Source organism: Felis catus, chromosome C1 (assembly GCF_018350175.1).
Source record: "Felis catus isolate Fca126 chromosome C1, F.catus_Fca126_mat1.0, whole genome shotgun sequence".
Classification (NCBI taxonomy): Eukaryota; Metazoa; Chordata; class Mammalia; order Carnivora; family Felidae; genus Felis; species Felis catus.
The window spans coordinates 102,759,017-102,778,573 of record NC_058375.1 but is presented as its reverse complement, the minus strand read 5'-3'; the positions used below and the strand labels follow the sequence as shown (position 1 = coordinate 102,778,573).

General features: G+C 42.6%; 1 protein-coding gene across 18 annotated transcripts in view; it reads right to left on the bottom strand.

Moving 5' to 3' along the window:
* LOC101093537 (phosphodiesterase 4D interacting protein) overlaps positions 1-19,557 on the bottom strand; it is a 220,093-nt gene that overhangs the window by 149,968 nt on the left and 50,568 nt on the right. For all 18 annotated transcript variants that reach the window (XM_023259046.2, XM_023259051.2, XM_023259048.2 and 15 more), the window contains exon 3: positions 17,032-17,183. In XM_023259046.2, coding sequence (XP_023114814.2) covers positions 17,032-17,183 — 152 coding nt within the window. The remainder of the gene's footprint in view (positions 1-17,031; positions 17,184-19,557) is intronic.

The following is a 19,557-nucleotide window of genomic DNA, read 5'->3' as shown; positions in this document are numbered from 1 at the left end:
GCACCTTCCTTCCTCAGGGCCTTGGGGCTTGTTGATGCTTCTATATGGTACACTCCTTCTCTGTCTCTAGAGACCTGATTGTCTTCCTCACCTTCTTTGTGTCTTTGATCAAATATCACTTCAAGGAATTGACCCCCCTATTTATGTTTGTTTATTTTTATTTTTAATGTTAATTTTTTTTTGAGAGAGAGCACAACTGATGGGGGAGGGGGGGGGAGAGAGAGAGAGAGATGGAGAAGAGGGACTCACCCGAAGTGGGGCTCAAGTTCACCCGATGTGAGACTCAACTCATGAACCATGAGATCATGACCTGAGCCGAAATCAGATGCTTAATAACTGAGCCACCAGGAGCTCTTTATTATTTTATTTTATTTTTATTCACTTTGACAGAGAGCGCGCGTGTGAATGGGGGAGGGACACAGAGAGAGAATCTCAAGCAGGCTCCACACTGCCAGGGCAGAACCGGATGCGGGGCTCACACCCACAAACCGTGAGATCATGACCTGAGCCAAAGTCACATGCTTGACCCACTGAGCCACCCAGGTGCCCCTGACCACCCCCTCTGTAACTCTTCCAGGGTGCCAGGGTGACTCAGTCGGTTAAGCGTCTGACTCTCGGTTTCAGCTCAGGTCATGATCTCACAGTTTGTGAGTTTGAGCCTCACGTGGATCCCTACATCAGGCTCCATGCTAACAGCTCAGAGCCTGCTTAGGATCCTCTCCTTCTCTCTCTGCCCCTCCCCTGCTTGCACACACACACACTCTCTCTCTCAAAATGAATAAACGTAAATAAAAAAAAAAAAGAAGTATAACTCTCCCTAGGCCTCACCCCTGCACTCCTTTCACTGTTTATTAATCCATACACTTTCATTGTTTAAAATATTATATTTGTTTATTTTGTTTCTTGTCTCTGCCCATTAGTATGTAGACCCCATAAGATAAGCAGGATTTTTTCCTGTTTTTTTTCACTGCTATATCACCAGTTCCAAGAACAGAACCTAGTATACAACAGGTGTGCAACAAATATTTGTTGAATAAAAGAACTGATGAATAATCAACCTGCTCACTTTGACCTCTCTGGATTTCATTCTAATAGAACTCAATCTGTATATAAGATTACACAGTTGTTTCAGGATGAAGAGCTTATCTAAAGGCATTCTTCTTCCAGATTGCCCATTTTATTGGCATATAATTGCTCATAATATTCTCTTATTATTGTTTTTATTTCTGCTGTGTTGGCTGTGATCTCTCATCTTTCATTCCCGATATTATTTATTTGGGTCCTTTCCTTTTTCTTTTTGATCAAACTCGCTAGTGGTTTATCAGTTTTGCTAATTGAACCAGCTTCTGGTTTCATTGATCTGTTCTACTTTTTTTTGGTTTCAATAGCATTAATTTCTGCTCTAATCTTTATTATTTCCTGTCTTCTGCTCTAAAGGCATTCTTCTTTATAAAACGTTATTTTATAATTAAAACAAACTTGTCTAACAAACTAACTTCAATGTACAAGGCAGATTCCGAACTTTGAGTAAGAATTCTAAACAAACAGGGAATATGGGGTGCCTGGGTGGCTCAGTCGGTTAAGTGTCCGACTGTGGCTCAGGTCAAGATCTCACAGTTTCTGAGTTTGAGCCCCAAATCAGGCTCTGTCCTTTGGATTCTGTGTCTGTCTCCCTCCCTCCCTCCTTCCCTCCCTCCTTCCCCCCCCTCTCTGCCCCTCCCCTGCTCATTCTCTGTCTCTGTCTCTCTCTCTCTCAAAAATAAACACTAAAAAAATTTTTAAAAAAATAATAAACCAACAGGGAATAATATGTGACAAATTACTATCAAAGGACAATATGAACTGTACAAATAATAGAAACTGTAGAAAATAGGAAAGAGAAGCTGTCAGAGAAGGTTCCACAGAGAACTGGCATTTCAGCTCTCCTGAAGGGGTGAACTGGGTTTGGCGAGGCTCGGGGGAGAGCATGAGGCAATCCAGGCAGGTAGAAGACAGGTACAGGTGCAGAGGGCCCTCCTGGTCTGAACACACCATCCGTGATGGGAGAGACAGGATGGCAAGGACAGAGACACTGCAGGAAGATCTTAAAAGCCAGGGTGAGGGTCCTGGCTGTGTTCCTCCAGGCAGGCAGATCCTGGCTCCCCATCTGCACAAGGAGCGAAGAAAAGAGCAAGGAAAGAAGGCCTGCAGCTGCATACCAGGGAGATGGTTCTGTTGCCGTGTTTTGTTTTACCTGTTCAGGTTTTGCAGCTTTGACAAACAAACAGAATGCACAACCCTGGGCCGCACACTAAACCTCCGAAATCAGGCCTTCTGTGGGCAGGTCCTAGATCTATAGGTTTTTATAAACTCTGCATTGCTGGGGAAATAAAGAAAATGATGCTGAGGGTTCCCGAGCAAGAGACAGACGTCTGTCTCTGTTCTTCCTTCTTTCACACAGAACATAGAAAATCTTTACTATTCTCTCAAAATATTTTTTCCCCTCACACATTAATGGCTCTCCCCTGTTCTTTCTTTAATTTCTTCTTCCCGCTGCTTAACGTATTAGTTCAGACTGGAAATAAGACTTTAATAAGGACTCAGTCAATGCCGACAATAGCAGGATTACAACCCAGCTGTTGTATGTCATGCCCCATTAACATAAGCAACTGTCAAGTCGGCCTTGGAAAAAAACTCAGCTTCACATTTGCTTAATCATCTTCAGACCCCCCAGATTGCTCTCATAATGGAAATGCTTGAAAACATATTAATCTCTCCCCTAAAAATAAAGTTCCACTCCACTGAAAATGACTAATCATCTTAATTGACATTCTTTTCAAATATAACTTCTGCAACTTAAGCTCTATTAATTTGATATCTATGATAATTCATGTCTACATGTCATGAAAATAAAATTATTCTCAAGCAACTTAGGTAAACAGAGGAATAGGAGAGTAGCGTTTTAAGTAACCCTTGACATCTTACCCATGAATAAATAGGCAATAAATATTATCACTATTGTGCATATCTATCCAGGCAGGATAGCATGCCATTATGGAAAGAGCAATAGCTTTGGAACCAAAGAGAACTAGGTTCAAATCCCAGCTCTGCTATTTTCTAATTGTGTGATTTTTGGGAAAGATACTAGTAATTCAGTGTAGGAAAGGAGACTCTGGGACCTGGGTAGGTTGCTAAGAGGGTTACCACTGTATCTGTATGCTAAGTTTTTTTTAAGTTTATTATGTTTTGAGAGAGACAGCGCTCACACATGCACGTGAGTTCGGGGCAGTGACAGAAAGAGAGAGAAAGAGAGGATCCCAAGCAGACTCTGTGCCATCAGCATGGAGTCCCATGCAGGGCTTGAACTCACAAATCCATGAGATCATGACCTGATCCAAAATCAAGATTTGGACGCTTAGCCAACTGGGCCACTCAGGCACACCTAACTTTTGTTTTTTAATCTGAGGCAAAGGGAATGAAAATAATATCGGTTAAAGTTTAGATATTAGGTACAAGGACAAGTATTTTATTGTTCTTTGTATGTTCCTATTGTGTAAAATAGGTCATAATTTTTAAAAACTATTTCAAAGGGAATGAAACTAGGAATTACAGGGAGGCAGCTATGAATTAGATAGGAGGATAAATTCTCTAGTAGAGTTGGATGTAATGAACTCTTACCACACTCCATCCATTTATTTATACATCAAATATTTACTGAGAACTTACATTATGAGGGACAGTATATTTCCTGTCACAAAAGGGACTTGGCTGAGGCTAAAAGACCACTTGTCAGGGATTTTGTTAAGTCTTCACACATCACCTCTAGTGACCTCTGGAGGATCCTCACCTATCCTGAGATTCCATATGCAAAGCACACTTTCTCATAGAAACAATACTACCAAAGGTAGCATTAGTGAGAAAGCTAAAACCTTTTGAAGAAATCTCAGAGCACACCACCAGCTCTCTGATAGTAGAGCCCTAGAAGGTGGTGAGAGTCGACCTGTTCTGACAGAGCTCCAGCTGCCTTCACAGGAAGGTGAGGGGGAGATTAATGAGCACGAAGGACGCCATATTTCCAAGACAAAACCAGCAATGATGATTGGAACCCAATGATGATCGCCAGATTATTTAACCTATAACTTTTCTAACTGTCATATTTTCAAAACAGCCCTATGGGAAGGGCATACAAATGGTTGGAGAGTATTTGCTGCTTTTTAACATCCAGTGGAATCCAACCCAGGAGCCTAACTTGGAGGATAGGGGTAGACACGAAGAGATGGGGCAGGGAGAAGAAAGAGGATGGATTTTTTCACATATAAATATTTTTGTGTATAATACATCTATGTACCTGGAAGTTCCTATGCTTTTCTGACAAAATCTAAGCTGAATAAATACAAAAGTTGAATTTTCTCGATGTGTATTACAAAACTAATTGGATACAATTATGCTGCCTTCATGACGATCACCTGCATAGAATTTGACAATGTACAAAGGACTTCCATGTGTAGTATTTCATTTTGTCTTGTGAAGTAAGAAGATTAGATACTATTATCTCCTTTCAGGAGGTATCAGGAAGTCTCACTGTACTATCAGGACAGTGAGACATTGACAAGTTAGCTGACTTGCTCATCTAGAAAGTGGAGAAGCACAGACTACTGCTCCCAACAGTCTGACCCACACTGTATACTCAACAGGGCCTTAACTGTGACACTAGATGACCCCTGTGAACTTGGGATTCCCTTGTGACTGATAAAGTACTTCCCCTTCCACCTCACGTCCCTGCATCTTTTAAAAAAGTATCCCTCACTGTACACCGGTCAGAATGGCTAAAATTAACTCAGGAAACAACAGATGTTGGCGAGGATGTGGAGAAAGGGGAACCCTTTTGCACTGCTGGTGGAAATGCAAACTGGTGCAGCCACTATGGAAAACAGTGTGGAGATGCCTCGAAAAATTAAAAATAGAAACTGCCCTACAACCCAGCAATTGCACTACTAGGTATTTATCCAAGGGATACAAAAATGCTGATTCGAAGGGGCACATGCACCCCCATGTTTATAGCAGCACTATCAACAATAGCAAAGTTATGGAAAGAGCCCATGAATGGATTAAGAAGATGTGATACACACACACACACACGCATGTGTATGCGTGCACAAATGCGCACGCACACACACTAGAATACTACTTGGAGACGAAAAGGGATGAAATTGTTCAGTTTGCAACAATGTGGATAGAACTAGAGAGTATTATGCTGAGAGAAATAAGTCCATCAGAGAAACACAGATATCATATGATACCACTCATTTGTGGAATTTGAGAAACTTAACACGATGAACATACAGGAAGGGAGGGAAAAATAAGATAAAAACAGAGAGGGAGGCAAACCATAACAGACTCTTAAATACAGAGGACAAACTGAGGGTTGATGGGGGTGGGGGAAGTGCGTGATAGGTATTAAAGAGAGCACTTATTGGGATGAGCACTGGGTGTTACATGTAAGTAATGAATCACTGGGTTCTACTCCTGAAGCCAAGACTACATTTTATGTTAACTAATGAGAATAAAAAAAAGAAAGAAAGAAAAAGCTATCCTTCACCATAAATAATCTTCCATGTGACCCTGGAGGATCTGACCACCTGAACTTATATAAAACATAGTTTTCCCCATTTTCAAGATGAATACACCAAATCATTAGGACTCAAAGGGTAGTAAACACAGAATTACCATATGACCTAGCAATTCCACTCCTAGTTATAATCCCAAGAAATGTGTGGACACAAAGTCTTGTATACGAATGTTCATAGAAGCATTATTAATAATAGCTAACAAATAGAAACATCTCAAACCTCCATCAACTGATGGATGGATACAAAGTTTAGGATATCCATACAACAGAATATATATTTTTTTAACGTTTATTTATTATTGAGAGACAGACACAGAGCGTGAGCAGAGCAGGGGCAGAAAGAGAGGGAGACACAAAATCTGAAGCAGGCTTCAGGCTCTGAGCTGTCAGCACGGAGCCTGATGCGGGGCTCAAACCCATGAACTGTGAGATCATGACCTGAGCTGAAGTCAGTTGCCCAACCAACTGAGCCACCCAGGCACCTCACACAACAGAATATTTTTCATCCATAAGAAGGAATGAAATACTGATACCTCGTACAACACGGATGAACTTTCGAAACATTGTACTAATGTGAAAGACGCCAAACAGAAAGTCACAGATTGTATGACTCTTTATATGACATGTTCAGGAAAGGCAAATAGAGAAAGTGGATGAATGGTTTCTAGGGGCTGCAGAGAGAGGGAATGGGGAGTGACTGCAAATAGGTATGAGGTTTTGGGGGGGAGATGAAAATGTGGTGTAACTAGGTAATGGTAATTGTTGCACAACTTGGCGAATATACTAAAACTATACTAAAGCTATGGAATTGTACAGTTTAAAAGGGTGAATTTCATTGTGTGTACGTTAAATCTGAGTAAAGCTGTTACTTAAAAAAGAAGAAAAAAGAAACCCAGGCTGGGAGAGGTAACTTGCTCGGTCCTTTGCCTTTCACAAAGGATTTTCATTGATAAAGATTCAAAGTCCAATTCAATTCAATTCAGTAAAAAGCAAATAGTTTAGAACTGATCATTTCTAGGGGCACCTGGGTGGCTCAGTCAGTTGAGCGTCTGACTTTGGCTCAGGTCATGATCTTGCGGTTCATGAGTTTGAGCCCTGCTCTCTACTGACAGCTCAAAGCCTGGAGCCTGCTTCATATTCTGTCTCCCTCTCTCTGCCCCTCCCCCACTCATGCTCTCTCTCAAAAATAAGTAAATATTTTTTTAAAAAGCCCTGATCATGTCTTTTTAAAAAAAAAATTTTTTTTAATGTTTATTTATTTTTGAGACAGAGAGAGACGGAGCATGAACGGGGGAGGGGCAGAGAGAGAGGGAGACACAGAATTGGAAGCAGGCTCCAGGCTCTGAGCCATCAGCCCAGAGTCCTACGTGGGGCTCGAACTCACGGACCGTGAGATCGTGACCCGAGCCGAAGTCAGACGCTCAACCGACTGAGCCACCCAGGCGCCCCTATTTCTAAATGTTCTATATGTTAATCCTGTTTAGATTATGGGGCCTTAACATGAAGGCTAGAGGAAGTATCCTCCAAGTAGCCCTATCAAAAACTCACAGGTTACTGGGGCGCCTGGGTGGCGCAGTCGGTTAAGCGTCCGACTTCAGCCAGGTCACGATCTCGCGGTCTGTGAGTTTGAGCCCCGCGTCGGGCTCTGGGCTGATGGCTCAGAGCCTGGAGCCTGTTTCCGATTCTGTGTCTCCCTCTCTCTCTGCCCCTCCCCCGTTCATGCTCTGTCTCTCTCTGTCCCCAAAATAAATAAACGTTGAAAAAAAAAATTTAAAAAAAACCTCACAGGTTACTATGTTTTATCAGGTTACAGTTTTGTTAACAATCCTTACATAAAACAGAAAGGAAACACAGAGTCCACTCTGTATTTTGACACTGGAAAAACATACACATTAGGCCATCCTGAAGAACACACATAACTTTTACACACCATTTTAGCAAGGAAAATGTCAATCAAAGTCAGTCAACTTCCCCCCACCCCCCACTCATCGGCTTTCACTTTCACTTCCACACAGGGGTTCCAACCAGGCTTCCAGAAGCTGACTGTTGATGCCTGCCTCAGAAAGGAGACTGCAAATGCTACACTTTGCTTTTTTTTTTTTCTCTTGGGTTCCACAATAACCAAATATTTCTTCTGAAACTGTTTCTAAAATTTCAACAGAATTCCTGAAATTTGAGAGTCTTTTAAATGATAAAATATTAATAATATCATTCCATTTTCTCCCCCAAAACTCAGAAGCATACCGACACCCATTCTCCACACAGCCTTTTCTTGTTATAACTGTCTTCATGATGGGAGAGTGAACAACAGAGTTACTACATCAGGTTGACTAAACCCTATCTTTGGCAGCCGTCGTTATTCCAATAAAGGATAGGGATTCAGATGATGTTCCTGCAGCCTTCCCCCACCATAGACACACACCCACACCACGCCCGATCCTGGCATAACAAGATGTCACCGTCACCGTCACATTAGAGCACTGTGAACTATATAAAACCAAAACAAAACAAATAACAACTTCCCTGGACACCAAAAATAAACAGGCCAGCCAGAAATAGCGCTGTCAGAGAAAGTTAAATGAACTCCAAGGCAGAAAGGACGGCTGCACTGTACTGATACTCAGAGATCTCAAGGACCCTGAGGCTCCAGACTAGCTTCTCCATCCATCTGGCTCGACCAACACCAGCAGAACTTGGTGTTGTTTGTTCATAACTGGTTCAACCCAAACAGATTATTTGCTGAGCTTCTACTATCCGGAGGGTGACATATCAATTTATGGCCTCAATTATTTTTCTAGATTTTCAATCATATTTTCTCCATCCTCCTTTAGGAAAGAAATTAAGACTTTCTCTAGGCATAAGAGCTAAGAGCTCGCAGTGGTACCATGAATGATCGTGGCTGCCACGATAAGGCTTTGACCATGAGGAGGAGTGGGTGGGGGGAGATACAGCCAACTTGAACCTCAGCACTCTAATGCTTCAGCCATGACAAAAAGCGTCCTGTTTCTGAACTCACTATGCTCTCTGGTGCCTCCAGGACTCTTCATGGGTGCCAGCATTAGCCTGGAATGTCATCACTCTTCACTTCTCACTCAGTGCTGACTTCACTATCTCCAACTTTCCTTAGGACTTGATATTACCTAGTAAACAGAAGCCTATCTGACCCTAAACCCCAGGGGAGGGCCCCTCCTGACTGCTTCCACAACATATTGGGTACCTACTCTTATTATTGGAATTACCTGTTTGTCTTGCAAGTTAGAGTTAGAATTTTTCAAGAATAGGAAAGATCTCCTCATTTTTCTTCCAAAAATGAAAATCATTTTACTGATTTTTGTTGCTGTTGCTTTAATAATCATAATAGTACTGCCTGTGGATGGCATCACTCAGAAGTTGCCCAAGCAAAAAAGCTTAGCATCATTCATTCAACCAAAACACAACAAAAAAAGAAAGAGGCGTGTCTACTCTGAATCAGGCACCACACTCATCAGCGTATCTAATAGTGAAGGAGACAGACCCTGTCCTTGCTATCATGGAGCTCAGATTCTAAAGACAGACCTTGCTTGAACAAAGAAGTCATATTATTAAAGGTAAAAGTACAATGTACTTAGAAGTGTATGAGAGTGACAACCTAGCAGAGGTGGGAATGGAGAGATGGGTTGGTGGGAGCTCACCTTTAGGCTACTCCTTCTGCACTGGTTCTGCATCCAATCAACAGCTTAGCCCTGTCACTTTTGCTTCTGAAATCTCGTTCGCTTTCACCTATCCATCTCCCCGACTCCTACACCGTCAGCACCACCAGTGGTTGCCTGGAATACTGCACCAGCCTCCTAACTGCCCTCTCTGCCTTAGACTTCATCCTTCCAACCCAGAGTCCATGCAGAAGCCAAAGGGAATTTTCTATAAGGAAAATCTGATCATGTCACCACCTTCTTTGCAAACTTGCAGCGGTTCCCCATTGAGCTCTGTTAAAATTTAAAGGCTTTTACATAAAGCTTTTGCAAAGACCTGCATGCTGGTTTCTCTCTTTCTCTTTCTCTCTCTCTCTCCCCCTCCCTCCAGTTTTGACACTTCTCCACATTCCTTGCACCCATGCCCTAAGGTATATTAACTTCGTCTTTCTCAGCTGAATCTGGAACATTCTTCTTTCTCCCATCCCCAGCCCCTATTGGTGGCTAATTCTTATTCCTCCCCTTCAGTTCCATGGCAGTTTCCTTTAGGAAACTTGCTCTGAGTCCTCCCACCCCTTCCAAGTGAGTTAGGATCCCCAGCCATATAGTGTAGCTTCCTTAATTATATTACAGTGATTATATTGTTGTAATTAGCTAATCTGGAAAGACAATAAGGGCAGGAACCAGGTTTGCATATTTGTTATTGTATCTGCAGTGCTATGACATTATGTTGTACATAATAAGAACTCTAGAAATATTTGCTGAATGCTTAGAGAGAATGAAAACACAATTAAAAATTCAGGTAATACACAAAGTTATAAAGAAGGCAAAACTCACGGCTAAACCCATCACCCAGACATAATCATTATCAATATTTTGGTGTAGATCCTTACAAGCATTTCTATTTTTTTCCTCCCTCAAAAAGAGATTTTATCTCATGTAATATTCAGTCAAATTGTTGTTGTTGTTGTTTTGTTGTTTAATCCTAAATTTGTTATTATGGACCCCTTTCCAACTCAGTACATTGCTCTATGATGTTCTGTTGAACGCATATACCATATTCAAAATAATCAACCCTCGCCTTAATCCTTCCTTCCTTCCTTCCTTCCTTCCTTCCTTCCTTCCTTCCTTCCTTCTCTTTTCTTTCTTTTATTTCCTTACAGTGAGGCAGAAGGAGAGGGAGAAAGAATCGGAAGCAGGCTCCACGCCCAGCACAGAGCCCATCTAGGGCTCCCATCTCACCACCATGAGATTGGGACCTGAGCCGAAATCAAGAATCCAATACTTAACTGACTGAGCCACCCAGGTGCCCCAGATTATTTTAATATTTTATTTATATAAAGAATACTGAAGTATGGGGTGCCTAGATGGCTCAGTCAGTTAAGTGTCTGACTTCGGCTCAGGTCATGATCTCACAGTTTGTGGGTTTGAGCTCCACATCGGGCTCTGTGCTGACAGCTCAGGGCCTGGAGCCTGCTTTGGATTCTGTGTCTCCCTCTCTCTGCCCCTCCCCTGCTCATGCTCTCTCTCTCTCTCTCAAAAATAAATAAAGATTTTAAAATTTTTTTTAAAAATTAAAAAAAAAGAATACTGAAGTAAATATTCATCCTTAAACACATATCTTTTCATGCAGGAAGCATCTCAACTTCCTTCTATGTATAAGTCCTTGGTGGGGGGTGGGGCGGCTGCCCATGGCCTCAGTGGCTGCTGCGGCCGCATTCAATAGTTATGTACATCGCTGAGAGTCCCATAGGCAGGTGGGGGAGGGGAGCCTGGGTATATCATCATCGCTGCACTGGGGGGCTTTGTACTCTTCCACCCCTGCCATGTACCTGGCTCATGCGTCACGAAGTGTCACACATATTTATACCTGATCGTTGTGCATCTGGCAGCTAGAACAGGGCCTGGTGCACAGGCTGCACTCGGGTGCTGAGGGGACGAATGAATGAACAAATAAGTGAAATGAATAAGGAGGTCAGCTGTCCGTAGAGAGGCGTGCTAAAATTGTGGCTAAGAGCTCAGGCGCTGAAACCAGTACACTTCTGTTCAAATCACAGCTCAAGTGCTTCCCGGCAATCCCCAGGCCTTCTCAGCTTCAATGTCCCTCTCAAAACAAGTGAACATAATGGCTGTACTAACTTCAAAAGGCTGCTACAAGAACTGAGCAGGACAATGCAAGTGAAGTAAGTGAATCCATAGAGCCCTGAACACTGTAAGCACTCAATAAAACTACATGTATCGTGATTTTTATTACTGTTTAATGGAAACTCCTCGGGGTCCACAGGAAGAAATGTAGAACTTCTCTTCATACAGTGAAGAGAAGAAAACAAGTTCTAATGAGGAAACAGAAAGGAGATGATTAAAAAAATAAGAAGAATGTTTCTCATTGAAATGCCACTTTCTCCACCGAAGTGACTGCCCTTTTCCATGTTGGTAACTATAGCTGTCAGAGTTTTCAGGGTTTTCCAATTTTTTTAACTTCATTCTTTTTATTTTTTAATTTTTTAAAGGTCATTTATTTTTGAGAGAGAGAGACAGAGAGACAGAGAGAGACAGAGCATGAGTGGGGGAGGGAGAGAGGGAGACACAGAATCTGAAGCAGGCTCCAGGCTCTGAGCTGTCAGCACAGAGCCTGATGTGGGGCTCGAACTCATGAACAATGAGATCATAACCTGAGCGCAAGTTGGACACTTAACAAGTCAGATGCTTAACTGACTGAGCCACCCGGGAGCCTCTTTTTAAGGTTATTTAATTAATTATATCACCCAATGTGAGGTAAGATTTATGTTTGTGAAGTTCACACACATATGTACATGCAAATCATAATAAATGTTTTGTCCAAATATTTAGGTTTTAAAGATATACGCTGGTTTGGCAATTCCCCTAATCTTGTGACATTTCTCCCTCTGTTCCTTTAGATGCTATTCCAACTAAATCTTAATACCTTATCCCCCTATTCAGATTGCACGGCTCTTTGAGAATGGCAACTCCTTTGCATGTCTGTGTTCTCTGCAGCACTCAGAATCATTCCTTTTACTCAGAATTCTTAAGGGAAGAAAAAGAAAGATTGATCTGATACATAATCGTTGGCAATGTTGCTTAGGAATGAAAACATTTCTAAAGCTCTTCAGAACAACTACGGAATCCCTCTGAAAAGTGAGGTTTAAATAGAAAAAAATTCAGGGCACTTGGCTGGCTCAGTGGAGCATGTGACTCTTGATCTTGGGGCTATGAGTTTGAGCCCCATATTGGGTGTGGAGATTACTTAAACATAACATTTTTTAAAAATAAAAGAAAGAGAAAAACTTCTGTGCTTATGATTGCTCAAAGTTTAGAATTGCCCCCTGCCCTTCCTTGTTCATCTAATAGCTTTCTGAAGGTCTCAAGATGCCAATGAAAACAAAACCAGGATGCTTGGGGCACTGTGGTTTGGGGAACATAGATGTCGTGTGTGTGTGTGTGTTTAAATGAGAATACACTTCACCGGCAACATTCATTTTCCAAGGTTGTAATGACAAAGAGACACTGAACAGGAGCTGGGAATAGCTGGGTCTAAAGGCAGTGGTGGCCCAGATTCACCTAAACTAGAACAGGAAACCCGGACTGCGATAACTCGGATCTCTATAAAGGTAGAAAACCCCCTTCTAGGGCTTTCCTTTTCCTCCATCCCCCACAGACATCAACATCCGAGTGGAAAAATTTGCCAGGATGGGTGGGGCCTCAAAAGGCTGAATCACTGTGGTTGTACTGGGACTGCCAGAGAAAGCTGGCTTCAGACTATAACTAGGCGAACACTGCAGCTGGTTTCGCTGGCATTTTCTTGTTAAACCCCACGTTCTTAGAAAATGGGTAAACAGGGGAAGGCAGTGGAGGCCCCCTTAGGACTCGCAGCCACAGACCCCCACCCCTCCGTGGGTTTCGTGTTGGGTAGGCCATTTTGACTCTATCTATAAAACCACCAATGTAACTTCTCCTTCTGTGAATGGTCCTTTCATTTCCCAAAAACCCCAAGAATCCTGGAGCTATTCTGGCTCCGCCACTTTCTACCTGTACAGCTTTATACAGTTATTTGAGGCTTAGTCTCCTCACAACTCTAATGGCTATAACATCTACCTCATAAGTTAGGAAAAATGAACTGAAAAACAGCTGGAATAAGATATGTTAAGTGTCTAAAAAGTGCCTGGTATACAATAAACACTGAATAAATGTTATTTATTATTATTAGCTACTATTACGATCTTAATAAGTCCTGTCGAATATTTCAAAAGGTCTCTTACTCTACATTTATAATTTTATCACCCCAGTTTAGGTGAAAAACTGTCTTCCTTTAAACTCATTACAAACAAACGTACTTTTCTTGACTTCTCAGTTTCCTATCCTAACCAATCAATTAATACATCAACTTACTATGAATACATCCAGCGATTACTAAGGGGAGGCTGGGGGAAATACAAATTCAACAGAATTGGCTGGAGGAAAATAGGGAAGGAAAATCCAAATCCAAGAAGTTTAATTGAGTTGATGAGCATTTACTGAGCACTTACTATACACTGGCATTATACTATGTTCTCAAAACTAGAAGGGTACACATAAGGGGTGTTTTCTTGAGGAGCTTAGAGTCAGGGTAATGTTTTGAGACTGCAGAATCAGGGAAGGCATCCTAAAACAAGAGAAAATGGTACTTGAGCCGAAACTTGAAGGATGAGTAGGCTTGAACTAGGTGAAGAATAGGAGAGAAAGGGTATTCTAGGCAGAGGGAACCACCAGAACAAAAACTCAGAAGTATGAAACAGCTTAGGGGCATGTGAGTGGCTCAGTCTGTTGAGTGTCAACTTTGGCTCAGGTTATGATCTCTTGGTTCATGAGTCTGAGCCTGCATGGGGCTCTGCTGATGGCTCAGAGCCTGCTTCAGATTCTGTATCTCCCGCTCTCTCTCTGCCCCTCCCCTGCTTTTGTGCGCTCATGCTCTCTCTCTCTCTCTCTCTCTCTCTCTCTCAAAAATAAATAAATATTGTTTTTTTTTATAGCTCAGAATTAATGGAGCAAAAAGCACGTGATGGGGAATATTGGGAAATAAAGGAGATTTACAGTTTACTTAGAGAAGATGATACCACACTCTGCTCATCTAAGTTGGAGGAGCTAATGGTTCCAGCCCCATGACCACCATACTTTAACCAGGTGAGCTCCCAACCTAGAAATTACTATTTTAGGTCACAAAAATGATGAGTTTTTTCGGCCCACATTAGGAGACACTGGGTAAGTTCCTTTGTTACTCTTGGTGCCTTTATTCCCTCACTTGTAAATTGGGGTGGTAATTCTGCTTCTTCACAGGGCTGTGGTAAGCATTAAATGAGCGAATACTACACACACTTAGAACAGCACGTGACACATAGAAAGCGATCGGCATATGCTAGCTAGTACCATCCCGTGTTGCTCTGGTCTCGCTCATCCCAGACACGCTGGGGGTGGGGTGGACGTGGTAACCCATGAGAAAGCACATAGGAAGGAGTCTGGATGTAAAATATCACTGATCCAATCACCTGTCAGGATCTATGATCATGGTACACAGACTCTATGGCACTAAAAAAGTCAAAATTTCTATGAGCCCTGGCAACGACCTTTCTGACAAAAATGTGTGTCACAGCCTCATCATTTATTTATTACTTGACACACAGCAGGTGAGATTTGAAATATCCCTTATTCGCCTTTTCTCTGAATCCTCTTGGCTTCTGTCAGTGGTTCCCGGCACTGAGAAGTGAGGACTGATCTGCTATCTCAGAGCAGGCTGGGAAGAGGAAGGACTTGGGAGGCCAAACCTGAGGAGTCAGCTGACCTCTGCTCGGTGCCCAGGTCAGCCTGTTCGTTTCCCTGTGCCCACCGCATCCGGCCACTCATTCCCTCAGCAGTGACTCCCTTACTTCTGTATTCCAAATCACCTCTCAACCAAAAGGAACAGGCCCACAGACTCTTTCAGAGAGCATCCCACACAGCTTTGGGAAGCACTGTCACTCTGCTCATCCATTCTGCATTGCAGCAGATGCAAAAGGTGAAAAAAGAGGAGGCGTTGTTAGCACCCCCTCTCTCACCACCAGCACCACATAGCTGTTCAGAGGTTTAGTGTTCAAAACCACTTAATATTCCTGCAAGCTCCGTGTCTTTAAAAACAAAAAAACAAAAAACAAAACAAAAAAACCCCACAACACTACCCATGACAACTGAGGAAAAAAACAAAACAAGAAAACCCCCAAAACAACAACGACAACCCCCCCCCCCAAAAAAAAACCCTCAACACCAACAGTAGGCTGTTTCATTCTCGGGCAGGTTTTATATTGACTATATTCCTTTTTTTAATTTTTTTTTAATGTTTATTCATTTTTGAAAGACAGAGAGACAGAGCACAAGCAGGGGTGGGGCAGAGAGAGAGGGGGACACAGAATCCAAAACACGCTCCAGGCTCCGAGCTGTCAGCACAGAGCCACACGTGGGGCTCGAACTCACGAACCACGAGATCAACCTTGGGTTGAGGCCAAGTCAGACGCTCAACCGACTGAGCCACCCAGGCGCCCCAGTATTGAGCATATTTCTTTGTCCACAGGAATATCTGGTAAGATGTACATTAGATCCTCGGGAAGCATTTCTGTTCACAAATTGAGGCAAGACAGGGTAAACCCATGTCAATCCTGTTTTATTCACCTTTTTTTGGAAATAGAAGTTTATTACTTTATGTCAAAAGCTATCAATCCAAAAAATGAAAGAAACCCACCCACAAATCTAAGGGCATATGTATACAGTGTTCATATGTGGCCTGATCCATGGGCAACCCCCAGGGGGCACCAAAGAGCTATTTCTTTTTTTAGCACATTGGTGTAAGAAATCCTGTGTGCTCTTTCCAGGCCATATAAATCCCAGAAGACAGGTTCTATTATACAGACTTCCTGGGGTCAATCCAGGGGACAGGGAGGTGGGGACTTGTATTACATTATCAGTAATTTGGCTCCTGTCCAAATCTAAGGATAAACCTATCAAGACACAGAGCACTTCAAGAGTTGAATCAGAAGTTGTAAGCAACAATGCCAGATTCTTTTTTGAGAAGCAAATGGTTGTGGCTGAGGCCACCTTATACTGCAGACAGTATCCAGAGATCTAGAGTGGTTCAAGCCAGCCACTGAGAATATAATGCCAGCCAATTAAACTATGTCCCCTAAGCGCACTATGGTCCAGTTATAGATTCTCAGGGTGCCATTTAAACTTCCTGAATTTATTTGAGAAGTAAACCAGGGGTAAAAATGGTAAGACAGAATCATTGCTACAGGCAATTGTCCATGAACCAGAGTGCTCAGGGCATAGCTAATAACAACATACGTTTATTGGGACATCTGCCCTTTTTTTTTTTTTAAGAGTTTTTATTTATTTTTTTAATGTTTATTTATTTTTGAGAGAGAAAGAGAAAGGGTACAAGCAGGGGAGGGGCAGAAAGAGAGGGAGACAGAGGATCCGAAGTGGGCTCTGAATTGACAGCACACAGCCCAATGTATCCACGAACCGTGAGATCACGACTTAAGCTGAAGTCAGACGCTTAACCGACTGAGCCACCCACGCCCCCTTGGGACATATGCTCTTAAAAGAGACATCATACTGGTTGGTATAAGAATGGCCACAATCCAGACTAAGCCATGGGTCATATGTTTATGAGACATCACTATCCCTTGGTGCTCCTTCTAATTGGGATAACAATTATTCACCCACGTGACTTACCTTCTCAAAGTCTCGAAGAGCCTGGGTCTGCACCTGAGGGGGTTTTTCAAATGCTCTCAAGGAAGGCATCTGTCCAAAGGGGATCTTCTCACCACTTCTCCAACTCTGTGACTGCACTGGAGGGCCTCGATCTTTAGTGTCACTAAGAAAAGCTGACGGTAAAACAGAACAACAAAAAATTGTATACAACAGTGGCATTATGATCCTTCTAACCAGCACCATCCAGCAGAATTTGGTTTCCACAAAGTACAAACCAATTCTGGGCCACACGGAAACAGTTCACATAAAGTAGTGTGTGGCTGATCATATTAATACTGGTCCCCGGTGAAACGCACTAGTCCATGTTTGTGCCCCTTTGTAACTGGAGGCTTTTGCTACTCAATGGAGAAGTGGAGCCTATTTCTCCAGCCCTTGGATCTGGGTTGGCTTAGTGACTTGCTTTGACTGAGAGAATATGATGAAAATGCCACTGTATGAATTCTAGAGACTAAGTCTTGAGAGACCATGCATTTGTTCTTGTCTTCTTAGAGTCCCAAGACCACCCTACTGTGAAGCAGCCCAGTTTGCCCTCCTGGAGGAGGAAAGGCCAAGGACAGAGGGAATGGAGATGCCCCAGCTGACAGCCAGTCACCGAATGCCAGACATGTGAGTAAAGCCGTCTATGGACTCTCAACCCCAGTCAAGCTCTCAAAAGATTGCAGCTATTTGAGTAATCCCAAGTGAGACCAGCAGAGGAAATGCCCAGTTTGTCAACACACAAGGCTGTGAGAAAATAATAAATCATTGTTGTTTTAAGCCCCAGGTGGGCAAACTTTTTTTTAAAGGGCCGGATAGTAAATATTTTAGGCTCGTGGATCATACCATCTCTGTCAGAGCTAGTCACCTCTGCTCTTGCAGCTCAAAATAGGCACAGACAATACGTAACTGAATGAGCATGACTGTGTTGCTATAAAACTTTATTTATAAAAACTGGCAATTGGCCCATGGGCTGCAGTTTGTTGACACCTGTTTTTTTGTTGTTTTTTTTTAATTTTTCTTTTTAACCTTTATTTATTTTTGAGACAGAGAGAGACAGCATGAATGGGGGAGTCAGAGAGAGAGGGAGACACAGAATCTGAAACAGGCTCCAGGCTCTGAGCGGTCAGCACAGAGCGCGACGTGGGGCTCGAACTCACGGACCGCGAGATCATGACCTGAGTCGAAGTCGGACGCTTAACTGACTGAGCCACCCAGGCGCCCCTGTTGACACCTGTTTTAAGCCACTAAGTTTTAGGGTGATTTGGCACATGACGAAAGAAGACTGAAATAGCTTCTCTTTTTATTTTTTTAATTTTTTTTTTCAACGTTTATTTATTTTTGGGAGAGAGAGAGACAGAGCATGAACGGGGGAGGGGCAGAGAGAGAGGGAGACACAGAATCGGAAACAGGCTCCAGGCTCTGAGCCATCAGCCCAGAGCCCGACGCGGGGCTCGAACTCATGGACCGCGAGATCGTGACCTGGCTGAAGTCGGATGCTTAACCGACTGCGCCACCCAGGTGCCCCGCTTCTCTTTTTAAAAAAAAAAAAATCAAGCTACTAGCTAAGAGGTGTTTCTACAAAAATATTTCAGGTCATTATTTAAGAGTAGTAACAATTATTACAACCAACATCTTTAACAGGCATCACAGGTTACAAAGTAGTTTCACATAAATTATTTCGTTTATAAAGTTACTACCCCAAGTGAAATATAACTGATGCGATTATTAAATCCATTTTACTATGAGTTAATAAAGGTTCAGAAAGTTTGCATGACCAAGATCACAATGTTAAAAAGTGGCAGAACCAGTCCTATGCTCTCTTCACTCAACCTTCCGAGTGCTCGGCTAATACTGTTAATTTAGGAGCAAAGGGAATCATCACAGGTCTAAGAGTCGAGGGAAAACAGGGCAGGGGGTAGAAATGCAATAATTCCATTAATTAAAGGAAGAATCGCCCTAGGAAAAGCTGCTGCTAACCCCATGCCTGCCTTTGTGAAGTACCATTGTGGAAGCAAGAAATCAGGGCTTCCTAGAAGCAGAGTACACAGAAGACCTCAGATTGAGGTGGACTTAGGGATGTAGACTCAGGTCGAAGACATGGAAAAATACACCTTTTCATGGTTGGCAGAAGGAAACAATGATCCTTTATTACGAATATTCTTTTTTTTAAAGTCAGAGAGAATGACAGCCATTGCTATCCACTGAGCTCCATAGACGGCATCAGGGCAAGTAAGAGCGAAATGGGCTCTGAAGAAAAATTAACTAGACGCACACACACACACGGACAAACGAGCCAAGAGGCAAAATGTCATCATATGCTTTTTCTGTCCTTTCCCTTTTTTCTTTTCTCTTTCCTTCCTTCCTTGTACATCCTGATCTCCTTTGTCAAAAACTAACTGACCATATATGCACGGCCACCAAAATCAAAGGCAACAAAAGCAAAAATAAACAAGTGAGGCTACATCAAACTAAAAAGCTTCTGCTCACAAAGGAAACCATTAAGAATGA